We start from the raw sequence: 20,485 nt of genomic DNA on the forward strand, positions 1-20,485 counted from the left end.
CGATGTTGAAGCGTCCCAGCTCCCTTGCAATGATGGCAGTTCTGCGTTTGGGGCGTTCACTGCCACTGTTGTCCATCAGAGTCCGTACGTTCCACGTACCAAAGTTCATTTTTCTTTTTTGGCCGCAGGGTGGTGACCCCACTGGACGCGGCAGTCCAGTCAGGGATGAGAGAGGCAGACTATGTTTAGGGCACCTTTTCTAGCCCCCTCCCCATGTGGGGTGAGCAGAGTGGATCCTCAAAAGGGCTGCTCAGTCGCGGATACAGCTGCCGAACTACTCAACTGCCTCGGTCCTTGAGGTAGAACGACTGAGTCCATACCCACCGCCCATGTGCCAGTCTGTGACTAGGGGCTTCCAGATTTCACAGTCCTGCCCCCGTCGCCACTCGCTAATCGCCATGGGACTTTGGTTGGTTGGTTTTTATTTTCTTTGGAAGACGCCTGTGCGTGGGTTTTTTTAATGTGTGGAGGTCAGTGCACAACTGATCAACACACAGTCTTCACAGAGTGAGGTTCCACTGGTGATGTAGTTTAACACAATGACCGTGGCTTCTCAGTCTGTTGCAGCCTTCTTCCGCCTTCGCAGCCGTTGTAACATGGGCCATGCTATCCTCCGCCTGCTCCGCCGTTGAGGTCTTTGGGTCTTCGGACTGTTCTTGGTCTGGGACCTCCCCCGCAGCCACTCCTGGGAGCGCACGACTCCAGTTGCTGTGCCTACAGGTTCATCGGAACACGCAAGCCCCCTCACCACGGCAAGGTGACAGTCCGCCGAGGGGGTGAAGAAGAGAAGGCTGAGAGGAGATATGATAGCCATGTATAAATATGTGAGAGGAAGCCACAGGGAGGAGGGAGCAAGCTTGTTTTCTGCTTCCTTGGAGACTAGGACGCGGAACAATGGCTTCAAACTACAAGAGACGAGATTCCATCTGAACATTAGGAAGAACTTCCTGACTGTGAGAGCCGTTCAGCAGTGGAACTCTCTGCCCCGGAGTGTGGTGGAGGCTCCTTCTTTGGAAGCTTTTAAGCAGAGGCTGGATGGCCATCTGTCAGGGGTGATTTGAATGCAATATTCCTGCTTCTTGGCAGGGGGTTGGACTGGATGGCCCATGAGGTCTCTTCCAACTCTTTGATTCTATGATTCTATGATTCTATGATTTCGAGGGCATATTGCTGGGAGTTTCCTTATTCTGGGAAGGCACACTGGAACAACCACGTTTTCAGGCTCCTCCTAAAGACTGCCAGGGTTGGGGCATGCCTGATGTCCTTGGGGAGTGAGTTCCAGAGTCGAGGGGCCACCACCGAGAAAGCCCTCTCCCTCGTCCCCACCAATTGCGCCTGCAATGGAGGTGGGAGCGTGAGCAGGGCCTCTCCAGATGATCAAAGGGGTCGTGTGGGTTCGTACACAGAGATGCGGTCACACATCTGATGAGTTTCAGGTTGCATGCCTTTTGTGTTCAGCCACCAAGACTACGTAGTCAGTGTGTTCTCTCTTAAGTCTTTGTGTGTAAGAGCTGAATACAGAATGTAGTTTTGAGTATTTCCTTTTGCTTTAATTTTTTATTAAGATTTAGACAGTCTAGATCCCATTTTTCCTATCTATAAAATGTAGTTTTTTTATGTTGCAATAAACATTTTTCACACTTCAAGGTAAGCTCTGCTGCTCATTGTTTTTAAGCTCAGGATTTCTGCAGTCACATTGTTTCCTCCTGCTGTGCGTGAGTAAGCTATTCTTCTATGCTGTGCTTTATCTTTTAAACGCTTCCTATTGGGAGGGGGGTGCTTTCCATTACATTAATATCTCAAAGTAAATGAACAAGAATATTTGGGGTGGCTCTATGTTCTTTAAATGACCACTCAAACGCTTGGGGCAGCCTCAGTGTGAAAAACCTTCTCCTACGGAGAGTGAATGAAGTTGGAAAATAACAAGCTTTCCTTTCCATCATTTCAGGTCAGATCAGATTGGTCAACGGCTCAAATCCATGTTCTGGGAGACTGGAAATGTTCGGGGAGCAGCAGTGGAAAGCCATTTGTGATGATTACTGGAATCTGGAGACGACTGAATTTTTTTGTAGGACATTAAACTGTGGACGAGCCTTATCAACCCCGAGAGGATCCCACTTTGGAAGAAAATATAATCCCGTCAAATTACTCTATAATTCTTGCATTGTGAAAGGGGATTCTATTATACTCTGCGATTTAAGGGATCGGCGACCCTGTGGATCTGGAGAAGCTGCTGGTGTGATTTGCTCAGGTAATGAGTCGGGGGGCCCTGTGACCAGGAAAGTTCACACACACTTACTACTGTAGCAACGTAGTGTTCTGTGGATTTCAAACTTTTCCTTTTATAATTTCCCTTTATTGAGGCCTGTTTTCAGGCACTGCACAGGAAAGTTGCAAACTAACTAGAAGACCTTCATCCATGTGACTTCTCTAGGCTCCATTTGGCCTCAGAATTTTTTTTAGAAATAGTGAAAAGAGAGAGGGCCAGGGTGAAGTATCCACAAAGAAACAGGAAGGGTGAAATTGGATTGTAAGAATGTAAGAGGTGTGTGTGTGTGTGTGTGTGTGTGTGTGTGTGTGTATGTAAGATAAGGTATAGGGGCTTGGTATGACCTGAAAGAGCAAAAGAAAGGAAAAGCAGTGGAGCAGGTGGACCTTGTACATTTGGATGTCAGGCAAAAGATAGTTTGGATGCGATCTTTGTGAGGAGTGATCCTGAAATGGTTAGGAAAAAGTCCCCAAAATAACAGAGCATTCAAAAACATAAACAGTTCACTGAGCAGTCAGCTCACATCAACCAAAAGGGAAAGTGTTGTGGCTTCAAAAGAATGTTGAGGTTAGGAGGCAAAGATAATAAGAATAAGACTTTATTTATATTCCACCCCACCTCCCTGAGGGGACTGAAGATGCAGAGTTCAATCCTTAAAGTTTCAAAAAGGTTTATTTAAAAATATAAGAACTACACATCTTGATAGAAAAGAATTGGGTCTGAGCTTCTCTCGAACTCCAACTCTTCAGAGACTTAAACAAGAGGAAGACCACCAAACACTACATCTCTTCAAACACACAAAGCAGAGAGAGGTCTGCTTGCAAAGGCAGAAAAGGCAGAGGTCTTAAACAAAGGCATGCAACCTGGAAAATATTTGTTTTACACCACCAATCAGGATTAGAGCAGAAAGAGAGAGAGAGAGCGCAAATAGAATGTCCAACTGACATTCAGGAGTTGTGGGGGGGGGGGGGGGGAGAGATTCCCTCAGCCTCTTCTAAAGCCAACTGTTCCTTATTGAGGACTGAAGACTTGGGCAGTGTGGGGTTGAATTCCAACAGAAAAGTAGGCATCTAGATATGTTTACCTTGGATGACACATGACTAAGGGATAGTATGATAGCTATCACGAACTGTTAGCAGAGATGCCATGTAGAAGTTGGAACCAACCTGTCTGCTGCTCCTGGATTGGAAGATGAAGGAATTAATTCATCATAACAACAACAGCTATTTGGTACTCACCTCTCTTCACTATAAGAATTAGGCCACAATATAGACAAAAAAGACCATGACGATACATTTATTGAAATCATAAGACAAACATCAAATTTAATATAATGCAATTTTAAAATTCATATTTTAAAAAAGACTTGGTAGATTTGCCAGAAAAGACAGGTTTAATTGTGTTTTACGTTCTGACAGTTTATTCAGCTTCTGGGACCCTTCAGGCAGGTCATTCCACAGTCAAGGGGCAGCCATTGAAAAGCCCTCTAGGAGATAGTTGCCAGTTGGCTCCTGACTAATTGGAGTAAATGTCTGCCCATATAACGTACCTAAGTCTCCAAGGCGGATTGTATGGGAGGAGGCTTTCCTGTAGGCAACCTAAACATAAACCATGTGAGACTTCAAAGGTAAGAATTAGGCATGCGCGATCCATTAAAAAGTGGTTCTAAAGTAGTTACAAAACCAGCAGGCACTGGCACTTTGTTTTTAAAGTGTTTCTGATGTGGTGAAAATTTTGGAACTCTAATGAGCCTAATGAAATTTCATGTTGTTGTTCATTCGTTCAGTCGTCTCCGACTCTTAGTGACCTCATGGACCAGCCCACGCCAGAGCTCCCTGTTGGCCGTCACCACCCCCAGCTCCTTCAAGGTCAGTCCAGTCACTTCAAGGATGCCATCCATCCATCTTGCCCTTGGTCGGCCCCTCTTCCTTTTGCCTTCCACTTTCCCCAGCATAATTGTCTTCAATTTCATATGTTTCTGTTAATGGTGGCTGCGCATGCCCAATAATGAAAACATCGCTGTCAGTGGGGACAATTCAGGGATTTCTCTCTCCCTCATTTTGAGCTATCATGATGAATCTTGCTACAGTGGTATAACACATTCCCACCAGATTTCAGATCATTTTGCTAATCCACTGATGTTTAGGGAATTTTTTTATAAAAAACTTGCCTCCTTGAATTTTTAGAGAATGACACAAGGTAACAGGGGATCATCCCCCCCCCCCCATTTTCAGAAATATTAATACATCTACCGATATATGATAATTTTTTTAAAAGACAAAATGTTTTTTTAAAGCTATAACATTGAATGTCTCTCATATTAACCAATAGAAGAAACCAATACCAACCAATTCCTCATTTTCATAGAATTCTAGATTTGGAGGGGACCCCCAAGGGCCATCTAGTCCAACTTCCTTCTTGTAGGCAAAAGAGCACCATCCACAATCTCCTGAATATCCCTCTAAATTAAATAATAAATTATATTAATATGCCTCTAAATAAGTATTTCCCAACCTTTTGGGGGGAAAAAAATCTCTCTCCATTCTTTCATTCTCTCTCTTAGCCTGCCTGTCGCTCACTACCCTCCACTCAATCTCTGTCCTTCCAGTCCATGTGCCCCAAATGGCTTCACTGAGGCTCACTCGGCAATTTAAAGGCAACATGGCGGCCACTCCACCTCCTCCTTCCTCCTCCATCAGCCCTGATTGGCGGAGAGGCATGCCCACAAGTTTGGCTTCGCCTCTCAGCAGAACTGTGGCCTGTGAATTCTAATTGCATCACAGGAATGAAGGAATCAAAACTTAAGAATCAAAGCCAGGCAAAGGTTTTTAATGTTTGGCGTGCACCAGGCATGCGTGTAAGAATACATGTAATAAATCTGAAATATCTGAAGAACATCTGACTTACAATGAGTTCTGATACAAATGCACATGCCTATTAAGAACAAACACTTTGAACTTTGCTTGAAAACTCACTGGAAATCGGTGAAGTGATTTCAGTGTAAGTGTAATATGTTCTCTTAAGCCCCTTCCACACAGCTGAATAAATCCCACATTTTCTGCTTTGAACTGGAATATATGGTAGTGTGGACTCATATAACTCAGTTCAAAGCAGATATTGTGGGATTTTCTGCCTTGATATTCTAGGTTATATGGCTGTGTGGAAGGGCTCCTAAATGTTCCTATAACCAATCTGACTGCCATATTTTGAAGTAACTGGAGTTTCCGAACTTGGTACAGAGGGATCCCAATGTGCAGTGCCTTGAAGAAGTCCAGTCTTAAGGTTATCAGCCATAGCACTGCTATCTTAGGGTCTTTAAATGATGATCTTTAAATGATGATGACTTGCTGCCTTTTAACACTGGTTGCCTGACATGCCTTTTAACACTGAAATATATTCCCTCAGAGAGTTAAACTGTGGCACTTTAAACAATGTATGCAAATAAATACGTATACTTATTTGAAATATTGTAGAAAAAAGTTTTTTGAGTATCAATCTGATACTAAGAATTTGGATGGATTTTATTGGCACAAATTTCACATGTGGTAGAAAACAGCATTTTCTGTGCAGAAATTACTACATTTATGCAGAAATACTAATTTGTGTATGGAAAAACAGCCTGGAGTTGAGACCTGACTGACTTCATGTCTCAGTAGATATCTATGGACTGGAAGTCCCTCATCCTGATTTCCTCATCATGAAGAAGTGAGAATTAATCTTTTCTCCTGATTGCCAGGTTATTTTATTTTTTATTTATCATGTCAGGCAACCAAACAGTTGTGTTACATTTTTTTTACATAATAAACAAACAAACAAACACACATATACAAAAAACAGAGTTTGCAAGCTTGGTAGTTGATTAAATGTCCTTTGACCAGTATCTGGCCACTTGGAGTGCCTCTGGTGTTGCCGCAAGAAGGTCCTCCCTTGTGCATGTGGCAGGGCTCAGGTTGCATTGCAGCAGGTGGTCTGTAGTTTGCTCGTCTTCACACTCGCATGTTGTGGATTCCACTCTGTAGCCCCATTTCTGAAGGTTGGCTCTGCATCTCGTGGTGCCAGAGCACAGTCTGTTCAGCGCCTTCCAAGTAGCCCAGTCTTCTGTGTGCCCAGGGGGGAGTATCTCATTTGGAATCAGCCATTGATTGAGGCTCTGGGTTTGAGCCTGCCACTTTTGGACTCTTGCTTGTTGAGGTGTTCCAGCGAGTGTCTCTGTAGATCTTAGAAAGCTATTTCTTGATTTAAGTCGTTGACGTGCTGGCTGATGCCCAAACAGGGGATGAGCTGGAGATGTCTCTGCCTTGGTCCTTTCACTATTGGCTGCTACTTCCCGGCGGATGTCAGGTGGTGCAATACCAGCTAAGCAGTGTAATTTCTCCAGTGGTGTAGGGCGCAGGCACCCCGTGATAATGCGGCATGTCTCATTAAGAGCCACATCCACTGTTTTAGTGTGGTGAGATGTGTTCCACACTGGGCATGCATACTCAGCAGCAGAGTAGCACAGCGCAAGGGCAGATGTCTTCTCTGTGTCTGGTTATGATCCCCAGGTTGTGCCAGTAAGCTTTCGTATGATATTGTTCCTAGTGCCCACTTTTTGCTTGATATTCAGGCAGTGCTTCTTGTAGGTCAGGGCACGGTCCAGAGTGACTCCCAGGTATTTGGGTGTGCTGCAATGCTCCAGTGGGATTCCTTCCCAGGTGATCCTCAGAGCTCGGGATGCTTGTTAAAAGAAAATGCGAGAAAACCAATTTATTACAAGGATCAAAGAGTAGTTATAATGAAGGAAATCACCAAGCAGACATTAGCAAGACGTAGAAAATATTCCTTCTTAACTGAAGAACTGAAAAAAAGGAAAATAAAATTCAGATGGGAAAAACTGGTGTTGTTGAAGAAGTTTCCTTTTCTTTCTTGTATGTCAAACTTCGGTTTCTGTTTATCACTATAGTTATTTTTGGCAAGTATCTCTCTTTTTCTATCTAACCATTCCATCCAAAATAATCATTTATTGGAGTCCAGTCCGTTTCTTTTTCTGTAAAACTTTTACTTTTCTGTATTAAAAAGCTTGGTCTGTCCATATTTCTTATGTCCACCAGTTTGGTTTCCCATTCTTCTATATCCAGTATCTCCTTCTTCCTCCATTTTTTGGCGAAGCAAATTCTAGCCGCTGTCGTTGCTAGGGAAAGAAGTTTGTCCTTATCTTTGTTTAATTCCATTTTCTCATCTGAGAGTCCCAGCAAAAAAATCTCTGGTTTCAGTGTTATGGTTATTTTCAGTATTTTCTGTAATTTTTGCTGTATGTTTTTTCCAGTATGTTTTGGCTTTACTACAGCGCCACCACATGTGGTAATATGATCCCTTGACTTCTTCACATTTCCAACATTTGTTGTTAAGTTTTTTATAGTATATTCCTAGTTTCTTCGGCGTCATATGCCATAGTCCAGATGTTCTCCCATTCTGTTAGAGATATTGTTCTTCCTATATCTCTTGCCCATCTTACCATTCCTTCTTTAATCCTTTCCTCTTCGGTATTCCACTCTAAGAGTTTTTTGTATGTTACTGAAATCGTTTTCTTTTGTGTCTTCATTATTTTATCCCAGGTGTTTTCTTCCAACATAAATCCCAGCACTTTATCTTTATTGTAATACTGTATTCCTTTATTTGTCTATATTGAAGCCAGGTCAGGTTCTTGTAATCTTGTTTTATCATCTCATATGTCTTTAGTTGGTATTCTCATCCTGCTTTTTCTAGTATTTCCTTGTATTTAGGCCAGTTCCTCCATACTGCTTCTCTCCTTTGACAGGCTTCCATGGGTGAGACCCATAGCAGGGTCCTAGTGTAGATTCTATCCTTGTACTTTTCCCACGGTTTAATGATGGCCGCCCTAATAAAATGATTGCCGAAATTTTTCTCTATCCTTTTTTCCCCTTCTCAAATCGAATCCCTCTAATTCTAATAATTTTTCATTTTTTAATTTAATCCAATAAAAAAGCCAAGCTAATGCGCAAGCTTCCGCATATAAGCCTAAATCTGGCATAGCCAATCCACCTCTTTTTTTTTCATCTGTCATGTATGTAATGCTCATCTGTAATGCTCAGGGATTTTTCAAGGTTTTTTATTTTGCCAAATGAATTTCCTAATGTCATTGTTCCATTCCTTCATTCCTTTCTGATTTCTCATTATTGGAAGGTTTTGAAATAAAAACAACATTTTGGGAAGAACATTCATTTTGACACTTGCTATTCTGCCCAGTAGCGATAGTTTCAAGTGTTTCCACTTCTCTAGGTCATTCTTTATCTCCTTCCATTTCGTTATATAATTATTTTGTAGGAGTTGTGCGTTTTTCGATGTAATGATGATTCCTAAATACTTTAGTTTTGATACAATCTTTATGTTCCATTTTTCTTTAATCCTTTCTATGTTTTTCTTGGATATATTTTTTGTTATTGCCTCTGTTTTATCCAAATTTATCTTAAAGCCTGCTAATTTGCCAAATTCATTAATTTTCTCCAACCAATAGCCTAAGTTCTTGTTCGGCTCTTCTATAATGCAAATAATGTCATCAGCAATTGCTCGACATTTGTATGTGTTATTTCTGATTTTTGCCCCTTTTAGTTCATCCGTTTCTCGAATTGTTTCTAGTAGTACTTCCACTGTTAGTATAGCTGCTTTGCCATTCTTACATTTGTTGAGAGCCATGTCCAATTCAGTAGATGTAAAGGGTTCATGAAGGTTGTTCTCAATCTCTGGTTGTCTGGCTATTGGTTTCTTTCCTGCTTTGGTGGCAAAGTTGGGTTTCCCATTCTTCAAGAGTTGGTGTGCTATATGATCTGCCTTTATGTTGGCATGGGGATTAGTTTGTGGTCATTGCTCAGCCGTCTTAGCAGCCTCCATGCCTTCTGGCTGCTCCTGCCCATGTCGACCTCTGTGATTGCCAGGTGGAAATGCATAGGTGCCTTTTTGGGCAGAGGCAAGAGTGCATTGGTGAGGAAGTAGCCATGCACAGTTTCATAATTCAGTCTGTGCAATATTCAAAAGTGGAAATAGGACTCTCAGACCAGAAGTATTTCTCCTCTTCTTCTGTGACCCATGTTATCCCTATAGATGTGCTAAACTTTTTGGGAGAGACAATAATGAAGAAGCAGGCATTCTAGCATTTGACTGGTGCTCTTTATTCCTTGTGTAGGGGCAGTCAGAGAAATATAATATTAATTTTACAATGTAATTCAGAATTAGAATTAAAATATAAAGATTTAACATATCTGATTTCTCCTGAAAGTTTCCACAGAACATTTTTATTGATTTCTCCCCTTGGTACAAAAGCTGTTTTTAAACTGCTGGATCTAATTATATGGGTACATTTCAAGATTATTTTATTTTCTCCCATCAGAGGCTCGCCTGGTGAATGGCCCAAATCCCTGCTCTGGGCAGATAGAGCTCTTGCACAACCAAGAGTGGGGAACCGTGTGTGATACCAGCTGGGACATACATGATGCTCAGGTTGTATGCAGAGAGCTGGGCTGTGGCAATGCACTCAAAGCATTCAGAGGAGCTCATCATGGCCAAGGATCTGGTCCCATCTGGCTGGAGGGACTGAACTGTACGGGGAAAGAGGCATCCCTGAGGGAGTGTCCCCGAAGCCCATGGGGAGAGCACCACTGCAACCACAGCCAGGATGCCAGCGTAGAGTGCACAGGTAGGTTTCTAGCAAAGGATGCAGGAGAAGAGGGCATGAAAAGAGACAACGGCAGAGGCAGAGTGCCAAGGGGTTTTGCAGCACTTTGGAAATTTACTGTAAGAAAGAAGTAGGTGTCAGAAGCTTGTGTAGACTAAGGTCTACTTCCTCAGATACCTGAAGTCAAGTGTCTAGAAACAGATCTTGGTAGCTATGAATAAGCACTGGCCGCATTTCCATACCCACATGCCTCCAGTCTCCACCCTAAGCAAACAACCAAATCCTTCATTTATAAACATGCTTTCTGATACAATCACATATGTGTTCAGTTCCAGAAGGCAGGAACCCCAAACTAATAGAATTAATCCGCTACAGTACTCACTATATGTACTCCCAAGACTTGGGACTAATCTATGACAGAATTACAGAACTGCATTGATGGTCACGTATAGCTTCCAACTGGGACCACTTTGATAATTAATTCTTCTAAATCATTCGGGACAATAATATTATTTCCTCAAGAGCTCTTAGTGGCAGAGATTTACACGCCTTCAATCAGTTTCCCAATCTGAAATGTTTTCTTAACTATTGAGAGGACGCACAACACAGATAGCGAGATGGGACCTTGCCAATCAAGATGCCAAATCTGCCCACTCAGGAAATGACATCATAGGACCTGATCACATCACCCACAATTTTGGAGGTGCTCTCACTTATTGAATCATAGAATCATAGAGTTGGAAGAGACCTTGTGGGCCATCCAGTACAAGCCCTTTCTGCCAAGAAGCAGGAAAATCACATTCAAAGCACCCCTGATAAATGGCCATGCAGCCTCTGCTTAAAAGCCTCCAAAGAAGGAGCCTCCGCCACTTGCCTTTTAATTCTACTGTAGAGTTCAGGGTTATTCTTAGTAATTTAGAGATCTTCTCCATCAGATAGGAAAGCATAGTTCTTTTTTATTTCCCATTTCAGTAAAAGAGTAAGACATCCTGTAATACCTTCAGGTACACAAAACACACGGCAACAACTGGCATGACTACTTAAATACATGGTTGTTTACAAACATTTAAAGACCAAGCCACTCAAAATGTTTTTTTAATTGATATTTTTCAGACATTTTACATTGCATATAAAAAAGAAAGAAGGGGGGTAGAAAGGGTCAAAGAGGGAAGAGGTATGGGTATGGGTATGGGTTTTGCAAGGGGGGAAGGGGTAGGGGATACGGGGAGGGGGGAGGTGATTGGAAGAGAGAGAAGTATGGTTAAAAGCGACTTCCCAAGCACCCTCTAGTCACTGATTTACGTGTTTCTTCAAGTTCTTCTGTTTCTCTGATGTCTCTTCTTGTATTGTCTCTGTTTATACGTTGGATAGGTCTAGCATCAGTGGGATTTTCTTTTCTTTACAGTAGTCGTTGAGTCCTGACCAATTCGTCTTTTTTTCTGGTGTTGTCTAATCTTTGGGACAAAGAGTCCATTTGCACTATCTCTAATATTTTGATAATCCAGTCTTCTGTTTCTGGGATCTCTTCTGATTTCCAGGATTTTGCCAGCAGTATTCTTGCGGCTGAGCTTATAAGGAAGAGTATTTTCTCCTGGTTTTTGTCTAAATCAAAGTTTGTTATGCCCAATAAGTAGGTATCAGGGGTTTTAGGGAATTTTTTCTTTAATATTTTTTTTGTAATAGTATGAATTTCATCCCAAAATTTTTTAACTTTTTTACATTCCCACCATACATGAATAAAAGTTCCCTTTTCTTTACCACATTTCCAGCAGGTATTTGAGATTCCCTTATTAAATTTTGCTAGTTTCTCGGGCGTGTAATACCATCGGTAATACATCTTATACCAATTTTCCTTTATATCAGTAGCTAGGCTCTATTTTATTTTGTTGTTCCATATATCTTCCCATTGGCTCATTAATATATTGTGGCCTAAATCTTTAGCCCATAGTACTTGGCAATTTTTTACTTGTTCGTCTTCTGTTGACCATTTTAATAATTGTTGGTATAATATTTTTATTAGTTTTTTCTCTTTTTCTAATATTAAATCCCATATTTCTTTTTCTTGACTGAAACCTGTCTTTTCATCTTCTTTGAGCCCTTGTTTTATTTGCAAATATTGGAACCATGTTATTTTTTCATTCATTATTTTGAGTTCTTCTAGGGATTTTAAATTTGGCTTCTGTTCCTTTGTGTCTTTCAGTAATTGGTGATAAGTTAGCCAGTTTTTTTCCCCCAATTCCCCTTTATGTCTTGCTTCAATCGGTGATATCCATTTTGGGATTTTGCTGTACCATCTATTTTTGTATTTCTCCCACGTCTTAATGAGTGCAGCCCTGATAAAGTGATTATTGAATTTTTTTCTATTTTTCTTTTATTATACCAAAGATAGCCGTGCCATCCTGTCCTTAGGTCATGGCCCTCTAATGTTAAAAGGTTATCGTTTTTCAGTTTGCCCACTCTTTAATTGCTACGAGGTTACAAGCCTCGTAGTATAACTTTAGGTTGGGGAGTCCTAATCCTCCTCTTTTCTTTTCATCCGTGAGGATTTTGAAACTAATTCTGGGTTTTTTGTTTTTTCCATATGAATTTTGAAATTTCCCTGTTCCATTTTTTAAAAAGGTGGTCATTTCTCAAGACTGGAAGTGTTTGAAATAGAAATAATAGACGGGGTAATATTGACATTTTTATTATAGCTATTCTCCCTAAAAGGGAGAAATTTTGGTATTTTCACTTATCTAAGTCAGATTGTATTTTTTTCCATAATGGGATGTAATTATATTTTAATAGATTGATGTTGCTTTGTGATATATAGATTCCTAAGTATTTGATTTTGTTTTCAATTTTTATTCCAGAGATTTCTTGAAGTATTTCTTTAGATTTCTTGTCTATATTTTTTACTAATAATTTGGTTTTTTGCTTATTTAGCTTAAAGCCTGCCAATCTTCCATGAATTTCTATTTTTTGTAGCCAATTATTAATATTATTTAAGGGATCCTCGACTATGCAGACCACATCGTCTGCATATGCTCTTATTTTGTAGTGTTGTTTTAATACCTGCATTCCTTTTAGTTTCTGGTCCCTATTTATGTCCCTAATTAATGTGTCTATCACTAAGATGAAGAGGAGTGGCGAGAGTGGGCAGCCCTGCCTTGTTCCTTGCGTGATATTTATTTGGGAATTTGTCTCTTGACCATTTATTAATAGTTTTGCATTCTGTGTATTGTATATGGCATCTACCGCATTTTTAAATTTATAGCCTATATCTATTTCTTGTAATAGTAATTTGAGATATTTCCAATTGACCTTATCAAAGGCTTTTTCTGCGTCAATGAAGAGTAAGGCTACCTGTTTCTCGTTATGTTTTTCGTAATACTCTATTGTGTTTATCAATATTCTCGTGTTATCTTTAATTTGCCTTTGTGGCAGAAAACCTGCTTGTTCCTCTGTTGCCCAGTCCTTCAGAAAGTTTTTTAATCTCTCCGCCATTATCATTGAAAATATTTTGTAATCGTTATTTAATAACGATATCGGCCGGTAGTTTTTTATGTCCGCTGGGTCTGTGCCCTCCTTTTGTATTAGTGTTATGTTTGCCATTTGCCATGAATTGGTAAGCGTTTTATGTTCTAATATATTGTTTATGATTTTATGTAATAGTGGGCTTACTTCACTCTTGAAGGTTTTATAAAAGATTGCAGTGAACCCATCCGGTCCGGGGGCATTATTCTTTTTTAGTTTAGAGATTGCTGTATCTATTTCTGACATTGTTACTGTATTATTTAATAGTGCTCTTTGCTCTTCTGTAAGTTTTGCTAATTTTAAATTGCCTAAATACTTAGAGATTTGCTCTTCCGGTACATCTGTCCTTTGGTATAGGTCATTATAGAACTTGGCAAATTGTCCTATGATACTGTTCCCTTCTGTGTATATTTTCTCCCCTACTCTAATTTTAGAGATGATCTGTCTTTGTTTTTTTTTCTTTAACTTATTTGCTAGCCATTTCCCGGTTTTGTTAGCGTTTTGAAAGAAATTTGCTTTTGCGTATTTCATTTGTTTTTCGATTTCATCTGTTTGCAGCAGTTCTAATTGTTTTTTCAGGGTTTTTATTCGCTTTTTACCTGCCCTGTCTTTTGGGTTTCTTTTTAATGATTTTTCCTCTTCCTCTAGTGCTTCTATTATTTGTTTTGTTTCTCTGTTCTTGTTTTTCCTCTTGATGGCCTCCTGCTGAATAAAATAGCCCCTCATCACTGCCTTCATGGCATCCCACTGGGTCTCTTTTGATGTTTCTTCTCCTTTATTAATGTCTAGGTATTCTTGCAATAATTTTCTATTTTTTTTCAATATCTGATTCTCTTCTTAACAAGTTATCTTTTAGGCACCATCTGTATCTAAACTTGCTTCCCTTTATTATTAGTTCCATAGCGCGATGGTCTGAGAATATCCTATTTATGATCTTTATTTTGCTTATTCTTAATAGTATTGATTTGGTGGCCCAGACCATGTCTATCCTAGACCATGACTTATGCCTCCCTGAATAGAAGGTATAGTCTCTTAAGTTTCCTTTGTGGTGCCGCCAGGTGTCTTTTAGATTTAGTTTTTCTAATTGTAATAAGAAATTCTTTGGTAGAAGGCTGGATTTATATTTATTCATATTTGGCGGTTCATTCTCGTCTTTAGGTGATTTATCTAATTTGGGGTCTATTACCCCATTGAAATCCCCCATTAGTATAAGGTCATCAAATTTTTGGTTGTCTATCCTTTTTTTTTAGTTCCTTCATAAAATTTAGCTTCGGACCATTGGGACAATAAATATTGCAAATTAAAATCTTTTGATTCTTTATTTCAATTATAACATCGATATATCTGCCTTCTTCATCTTTAAAACTTAATGTAGGTCTCAACCAGGACTTGATATAGAGTACGACTCCTTTCTTTTTCTTGTCTGCTGATGCGTAGAAATAGTTTCCTAATTTTTCATTCTCCAAATGTTTCACATGCTTATTTTTTATGTGCGTTTCTTGCAACGCAGTTATGTCGTAGTTCCTTTGTTTCAGGTAGTTGAAAAGACACCTCCTTTTGCTGGGGGAGTTTGTTCCATTGATGTTATTTGAATATACCTTTATGTCTCTATCCATTTATATTTTCCTGCATCTCCCACTGTACTATGTCTTGTGGCATCAGGAGTTGATAGTTCTCAGGTGAAAACTCTCGTAGTCTTTTTTGGTCTCTTTCTCTCATCTCTGTCCTTGTACTGTTGTCATCTTTGTATTCCCTCTCTTCTTCTTCCGTCAGACTGATTTCATCCGGATTTCTTTTTTGTGTTGTTTCTTGTGTTGCCTTCCTGTTTTCCTGGTGCTGTTTTTGTGCTTCCTTTTTCCTTGTTTTTATGTGGGTTGTGTAGAATGCTTTCACTTTTTCTTCTGAGTTTATCCAATATCTGTTTTCGTTCATAGTGACTGTTGTTCCTTCTAGTTTTTCCCATCTGAATTTTATTTTCCTTTTTTTCAGTTCTTCAGTTAAGTTTATTTTCTACGTCTTGCTAATGTCTGCTTGGTGATTTCCTTCATTATAACTACTCTTTGATCCTTGTAATAAATTGGTTTTCTCGCATTTTCTTTTAATATTTCATCACGTGTGCTTTTTCTGCAGAAGCTTACCACGACATCTTTTGGGGTTTTATTCTTCTTTGCGAATTCTGATGGTACCCTATATGCTCTATCCAGATCTTGTCCTACTATTTCCCCACTTACATCCAGTAATTCTGCAAATAGTTCAATTGTTAGTTGTTTTATATTTTCATCTTTGGACTCTTGAAGGTTTCTCAGTCTTAACTGGTACTCCAGTTCTCTATTTTCTGCTAGCTCCATCTGTTGTTGAAGCTTTTGATTCATGTTTTCTAGTTTTGTAACTCTTGATTCCGTTTTGTTTTGCATTTTTATTATTGTTTGATTCTCCTTTTTTATCTTTTCCACATCTTCTTGGATTTTATTCATGTCTTCTTTTAGATCTGTTTTTAGTTTCTTTATTTCATCTTGTTCTTTATGTTGTGCGTCTTGTTTCGTCGATATTTTTTTTATCTCTTCTAATATGCTTTGGAGTACCGTCTCTTCTGTTATTGAGTCCTTCTTTTGTTGTGATTTGGTTGTTTGTGTCAATTGTGGGGTTGATTTCATTTTTGTATTTTGCATCTTGTCAATTGTTTTTTCTTAAATTTTCCGGCGTATACTAATGATTTTCTTCTTCCTGGCCTTATCCTTTTATTCCTGTAGGTTACCCTCCTTACCGTGAGGCTTATCTCTCCTCTTTCACACTTTAACTTTTAAGTGTTATGGTTTTCACAGGGTCGTGGGTTCTGCAGTTCTCTGTTGTTTGTCCTTTTTTAATTACTTTGTAATTGAATGGTAAATGTCTCACCTTGCTTTCTTGTCTCCTTTCTTATGTCTTCTCGTCGTTTGTCCTCTTCTCTGTCAGTCCGTCCGCCCTTCTTCCGCCCTTCTTCTTCACCGTGTATCTCTCTTGCGAGATGTTTTCACTCCTTCCTTCTTACTTCTTCCTCCTCTGCCGTCTACTCTCGGAGCTTCTTTTTTTTTCTCGCAATATTTGCACTTGCAGTGTCCTAGTCCGCTTCCGTCTTTTCCCCTCTCAATCCTCCCACGCCTTCCTTATCGTCCGTGCCACTCCAAGGTCGGCTCCGTCTGGTTCTCTTAGACTGGAGAATGGTAGGCTTTTTCAAGGTCAGTTCCTCATGCTTCGTTCTTCCACCTTTTTTTCCTTTTGAGGTTTTGGCCTTTTGAGGGGGGGTTGAAAGATTTTCTTCGTTTTATCTATTGTTTGCCGCGCTTCGTTATCAAGCGCTCCCTTCTTTCCCCGAGAAGAGCTTTTTGTTTCTTCTATAACATCAGATTCTTTTATTCTTTTATGCTGCCCTTTCCTTTCTTTTTCCTTTTTGTTCCTTCTATGGGCTTCACCTCTTCGCCGTTTTACTACCTACCACAGCCCGCTATACCTCGGGTTTCTGGATTGCTGCAGGCTCCTCCTCCGGAGCGCTCGCTGCCGCCCTGTCTCCCTCGGTTTTGCTGTCCCTTCTAAGGGGAGGGAGCGTTTGTGTTTGCTCTACCCAACTGTGGTGGTATTAATCAAGCTTCCCTTAATTTCTTATTCTTTTCTCGCTTTTCCTCAAGTTTAACAGTCTGTTGGATTGGGGCAGACTCAATAGCTTAAGTTGGATCTTTCTGTTCGACTCCACTCATCAAATCTCGGGTGCACTTCTTTAATCTACTATCTCCTCTCTTGTAATTTTTAATTTGTTTGTGGGTTATCCCCCAACTCTTTCCTCTTTCCTCTTTTCCTCTTTTCCTCTCCCCCCTCTCTAAGCCGTACCTCCCGTTTTGCTTACTTTGGCTGTCCTCCGCTTTGTTTCTTCTTTCCTTCCGACATCACTTGTCCTGGACTAGGAGTACTTGCTTTGTGGTTCTCCCATTTTTCTAATCTCTATTCTTTTTGGCTGCTTGTGTTGTTGGCCAGTAGAAAAGAGGGAGCGACCTAAAAGATGTCCTCCCGCCGCGTCCTGAGTCACTCCCCGCAACCCGTTGCCGGGTGTTTTTGGGAGTCCCTTGAGGGGGACACCACTTTACACCGTCGGCCAGGTAGCGGGGTAATTTCTACCCCAAGACCTCAGTCTGTCTTGTGGGGGAGGGGGAATTTCTGCCCCTCCAACTCAAGAAAAACACAGCTGTCCCCAGCAGTAGTTGGAGACACGTCTTCCACCATGCAGTCACCAACCGGAAGTCGCCACTCAAAATGTTAATCTGTATAAATGATTCTTATCTTCAACAAGATATGAATAATAATAAACCTCCATATTTTTATATCCAGGAGGATATCAGGAACAATAAGTAAGTTTTTCTTCCTACAGCTTTCAGGCATTCGGCAACTTTCCTGTACAAAGAAAGGGAACTATACAGCCTTTATACAAAAGCTTCACAACTTTCCCAAAAAGCCATCTTATTTTCTGTAAACCATTGCGCTTCAAACAATGCTCACTTCTAGCCTCGAAACATCTGTTAGTTTCTATGAGCTTTCCCAATTGCAAGTTGAGCATCCTCACCTGAAAACATCTTGTCTAAATTTTCTATTTTTTTTGTTTATTTAGAGATTTTTTACTCCACTTTTCAACCACAAAGGCACTCATAGCAGCTTACCATCTACATAAGATAAATTAGATGTAATACATAAGACGGAGTCCTGCTTGTCTGCATTAGAGATTTATTTATTTATTTATTTATTTATTTCACAGTTTTCTATACCGAGCTTCTCAACCTCATTGAGGGACTCAGCCCGGTTTCCAGCCATAAAAGCATATACACTCATTAAAATATCATATATCACAATTACAAAAACAACTTTAAAACACTATATATAAAACTACAGTGGTCAGTCGTCCTATTAAGATGGGTCTACTAGGCCTGTGCGGTTTCGTTCGTTAATTCGTTAATTCGTTAAACATTCGTTAATTTTTGCATATACGAAATGATAACAAAACATATTTTCAAACCCAGAAGGGTTTTTAAATATCGAAACGGCAACCCCCACAGTTTTAACGAGCTTTCGCTCGTTTCGTAAATGGGGCGGGCAGGGGCGAAGGGGCGGCGCGAGCGCGCACCCTGTGAGCCAAGCCCCGCGCCTGCCTGTTGGGCGGCGAGCGCGGCTCCCGATTGGCCGGCCCGCGCGCGCTCGCCCTTAGGCTGAGGCCCTCTTTGGCAGGAGCTTCCCCCTCAGCGGCAGCAGCTTCCCCCTCGCCCCTTTGGTGCTCTGTGCTCATTCCCCAGGCTGGGCGCCAGGCTTGGGAGCCCAGCCCCGGGAAGGAAGGGAATTTTTAGCCACGGAGCAGCAGAAGGGCGAGGAGGAGGCTGCTGGCGAAGAGGGCCTCAGTGGCGGCAGCTTCCCCCTCGCCCTTCTGCTGCTCCGTGGCTAAAAGTTTCCTTCCTCCCCGGGCTGGGCTCCCAAGCCTGGCGCCCAGCTTGGGGAAGAAGGAGGACGGAGGAGCAAAGGGGCGAGGGGGAAGCTGCCGCCGCTGAGGCCCCCTTCGCCAGTAGCCTCCTCCTCGCCCTCAGCGGCAGCAGGCTTGGGAGCCCAGCCCCGGGAAGGAAGGGAATTTTTAGCCACGGAGCAGCAGAAGGGCGAGGAGGAGGCTGCTGGTGAAGAGGGCCTCAGCGGCGGCAGCTTCCCCCTCGCCCTTCTGCTGCTCCGTGGCTAAAAGTTTCCTTCCTCGCCGGGCTGGGCTCCCAAGCCTGGCGCCCAGCTTGGGGAAGGAGGACGGAGGAGCAAAGGGGCGAGGGGGAAGCTGCCGCCGCTGAGGCCCCCTTCGCCAGTAGCCTCCTCCTCGCCCTCAGCGGCAGCAGGCTTGGGAGCCCAGCCCCGGGAAGGAAGGGAATTTTTAGCCACAGAGCAGCAGAGGGGCGGGGAGGAGGCTCCTGCCAAAGAGGGCATTTCCATTTTAAAATATTTTTTTAATATTTTTTAAATATTATTCTTAAAAAATACAAAAAATATTCTAAAAATTCGTTAATATTTACAAAATTTCGTAAATACCAAAACTTTTTTGGGGGAAAGTTTTGTAATTATTTTAAATTTCGAAACAAAAAAACACCCCAATTACAAATCGATTTTAGAAACAATTTTTTTCTTGATCAAACAGGCCTAGGGTCTACATCAACTTCCATCCAGGGTCCTATGGTGTTGTCTCATTAATCGAAGGCCTGACTCCACAGCCACGTCTTCACCCGTTTCATAAATGTTAGGATGGATGGGGCGGTTCTGGCCTCCAGAGGGAGAGAGGTCCAGAGTCGCGGGGCCACCACCGAGAAGGCCCTGTCCATCGTCCCCACCAGGTGTGCTTGCTCCCCACCAGGCGTGCTTGCTCCCCACCAGGCGTGCTTGCAATACCTCCTGCAATACCGTCAAGGACACAAAACATGCGGCAACACCTGGCAAGACTATTTCAATACATGGTTGTTTACAAACATTTAAAGACCATAGAGATGTCAGAGTTAGACCCTCTGGTCTCAGCACAGCAAGCGTGAGGTTTCTAAAATAGACAGACTCAATTACCACACAGCATTCTTCTTCAGTTCCAAGATAGCTTTACTAGAAGCGTCTATTTATAAGCGACTACATGTTGAGAATGAAAGATGGCGACTACAAAGTACAAGACTAAACACACAGAAAGAAAACATCCTGCCCATCCGGCTGGTTCACTCCCTTTTTTTTCTCTGGGCAAAAGAATTTCTGTTATCTCAGTTTCAAGGATTTTTACTCTCACTGCCTCTAGTGACTACAATTCTAACACATAGCTGAACATAACTGAATCCATCTTTGAAATGCAATACTAACACATTGAAATACTAACACTAACACATTGAAAAACATATATGTGAAATACCTACAACTATCCTGATGGGGAAAGGCAGGGGGAAGCCAGCTGAGAATGGATGATACATGATGCTTGAGAAGAACATTAGGGTGCCCTGGGAGGATGCTGATCTAGATAT

General features: G+C 41.3%; 1 protein-coding gene across 1 annotated transcript in view; it reads left to right on the top strand.

The window, feature by feature from the left end:
* LOC132765869 (deleted in malignant brain tumors 1 protein-like) overlaps positions 1-20,485 on the top strand; it is a 91,937-nt gene that overhangs the window by 43,762 nt on the left and 27,690 nt on the right. The window contains exons 10-12 of the mRNA XM_067463259.1: positions 680-776; positions 2,174-2,251; positions 9,654-9,959. Of these exons, the coding sequence (XP_067319360.1) occupies positions 680-776; positions 2,174-2,251; positions 9,654-9,959 (481 nt within the window). The remainder of the gene's footprint in view (positions 1-679; positions 777-2,173; positions 2,252-9,653; positions 9,960-20,485) is intronic.

This window comes from Anolis sagrei, chromosome 2, assembly GCF_037176765.1.
Source record: "Anolis sagrei isolate rAnoSag1 chromosome 2, rAnoSag1.mat, whole genome shotgun sequence".
NCBI classification, from domain to species: domain Eukaryota; kingdom Metazoa; phylum Chordata; class Lepidosauria; order Squamata; family Dactyloidae; genus Anolis; species Anolis sagrei.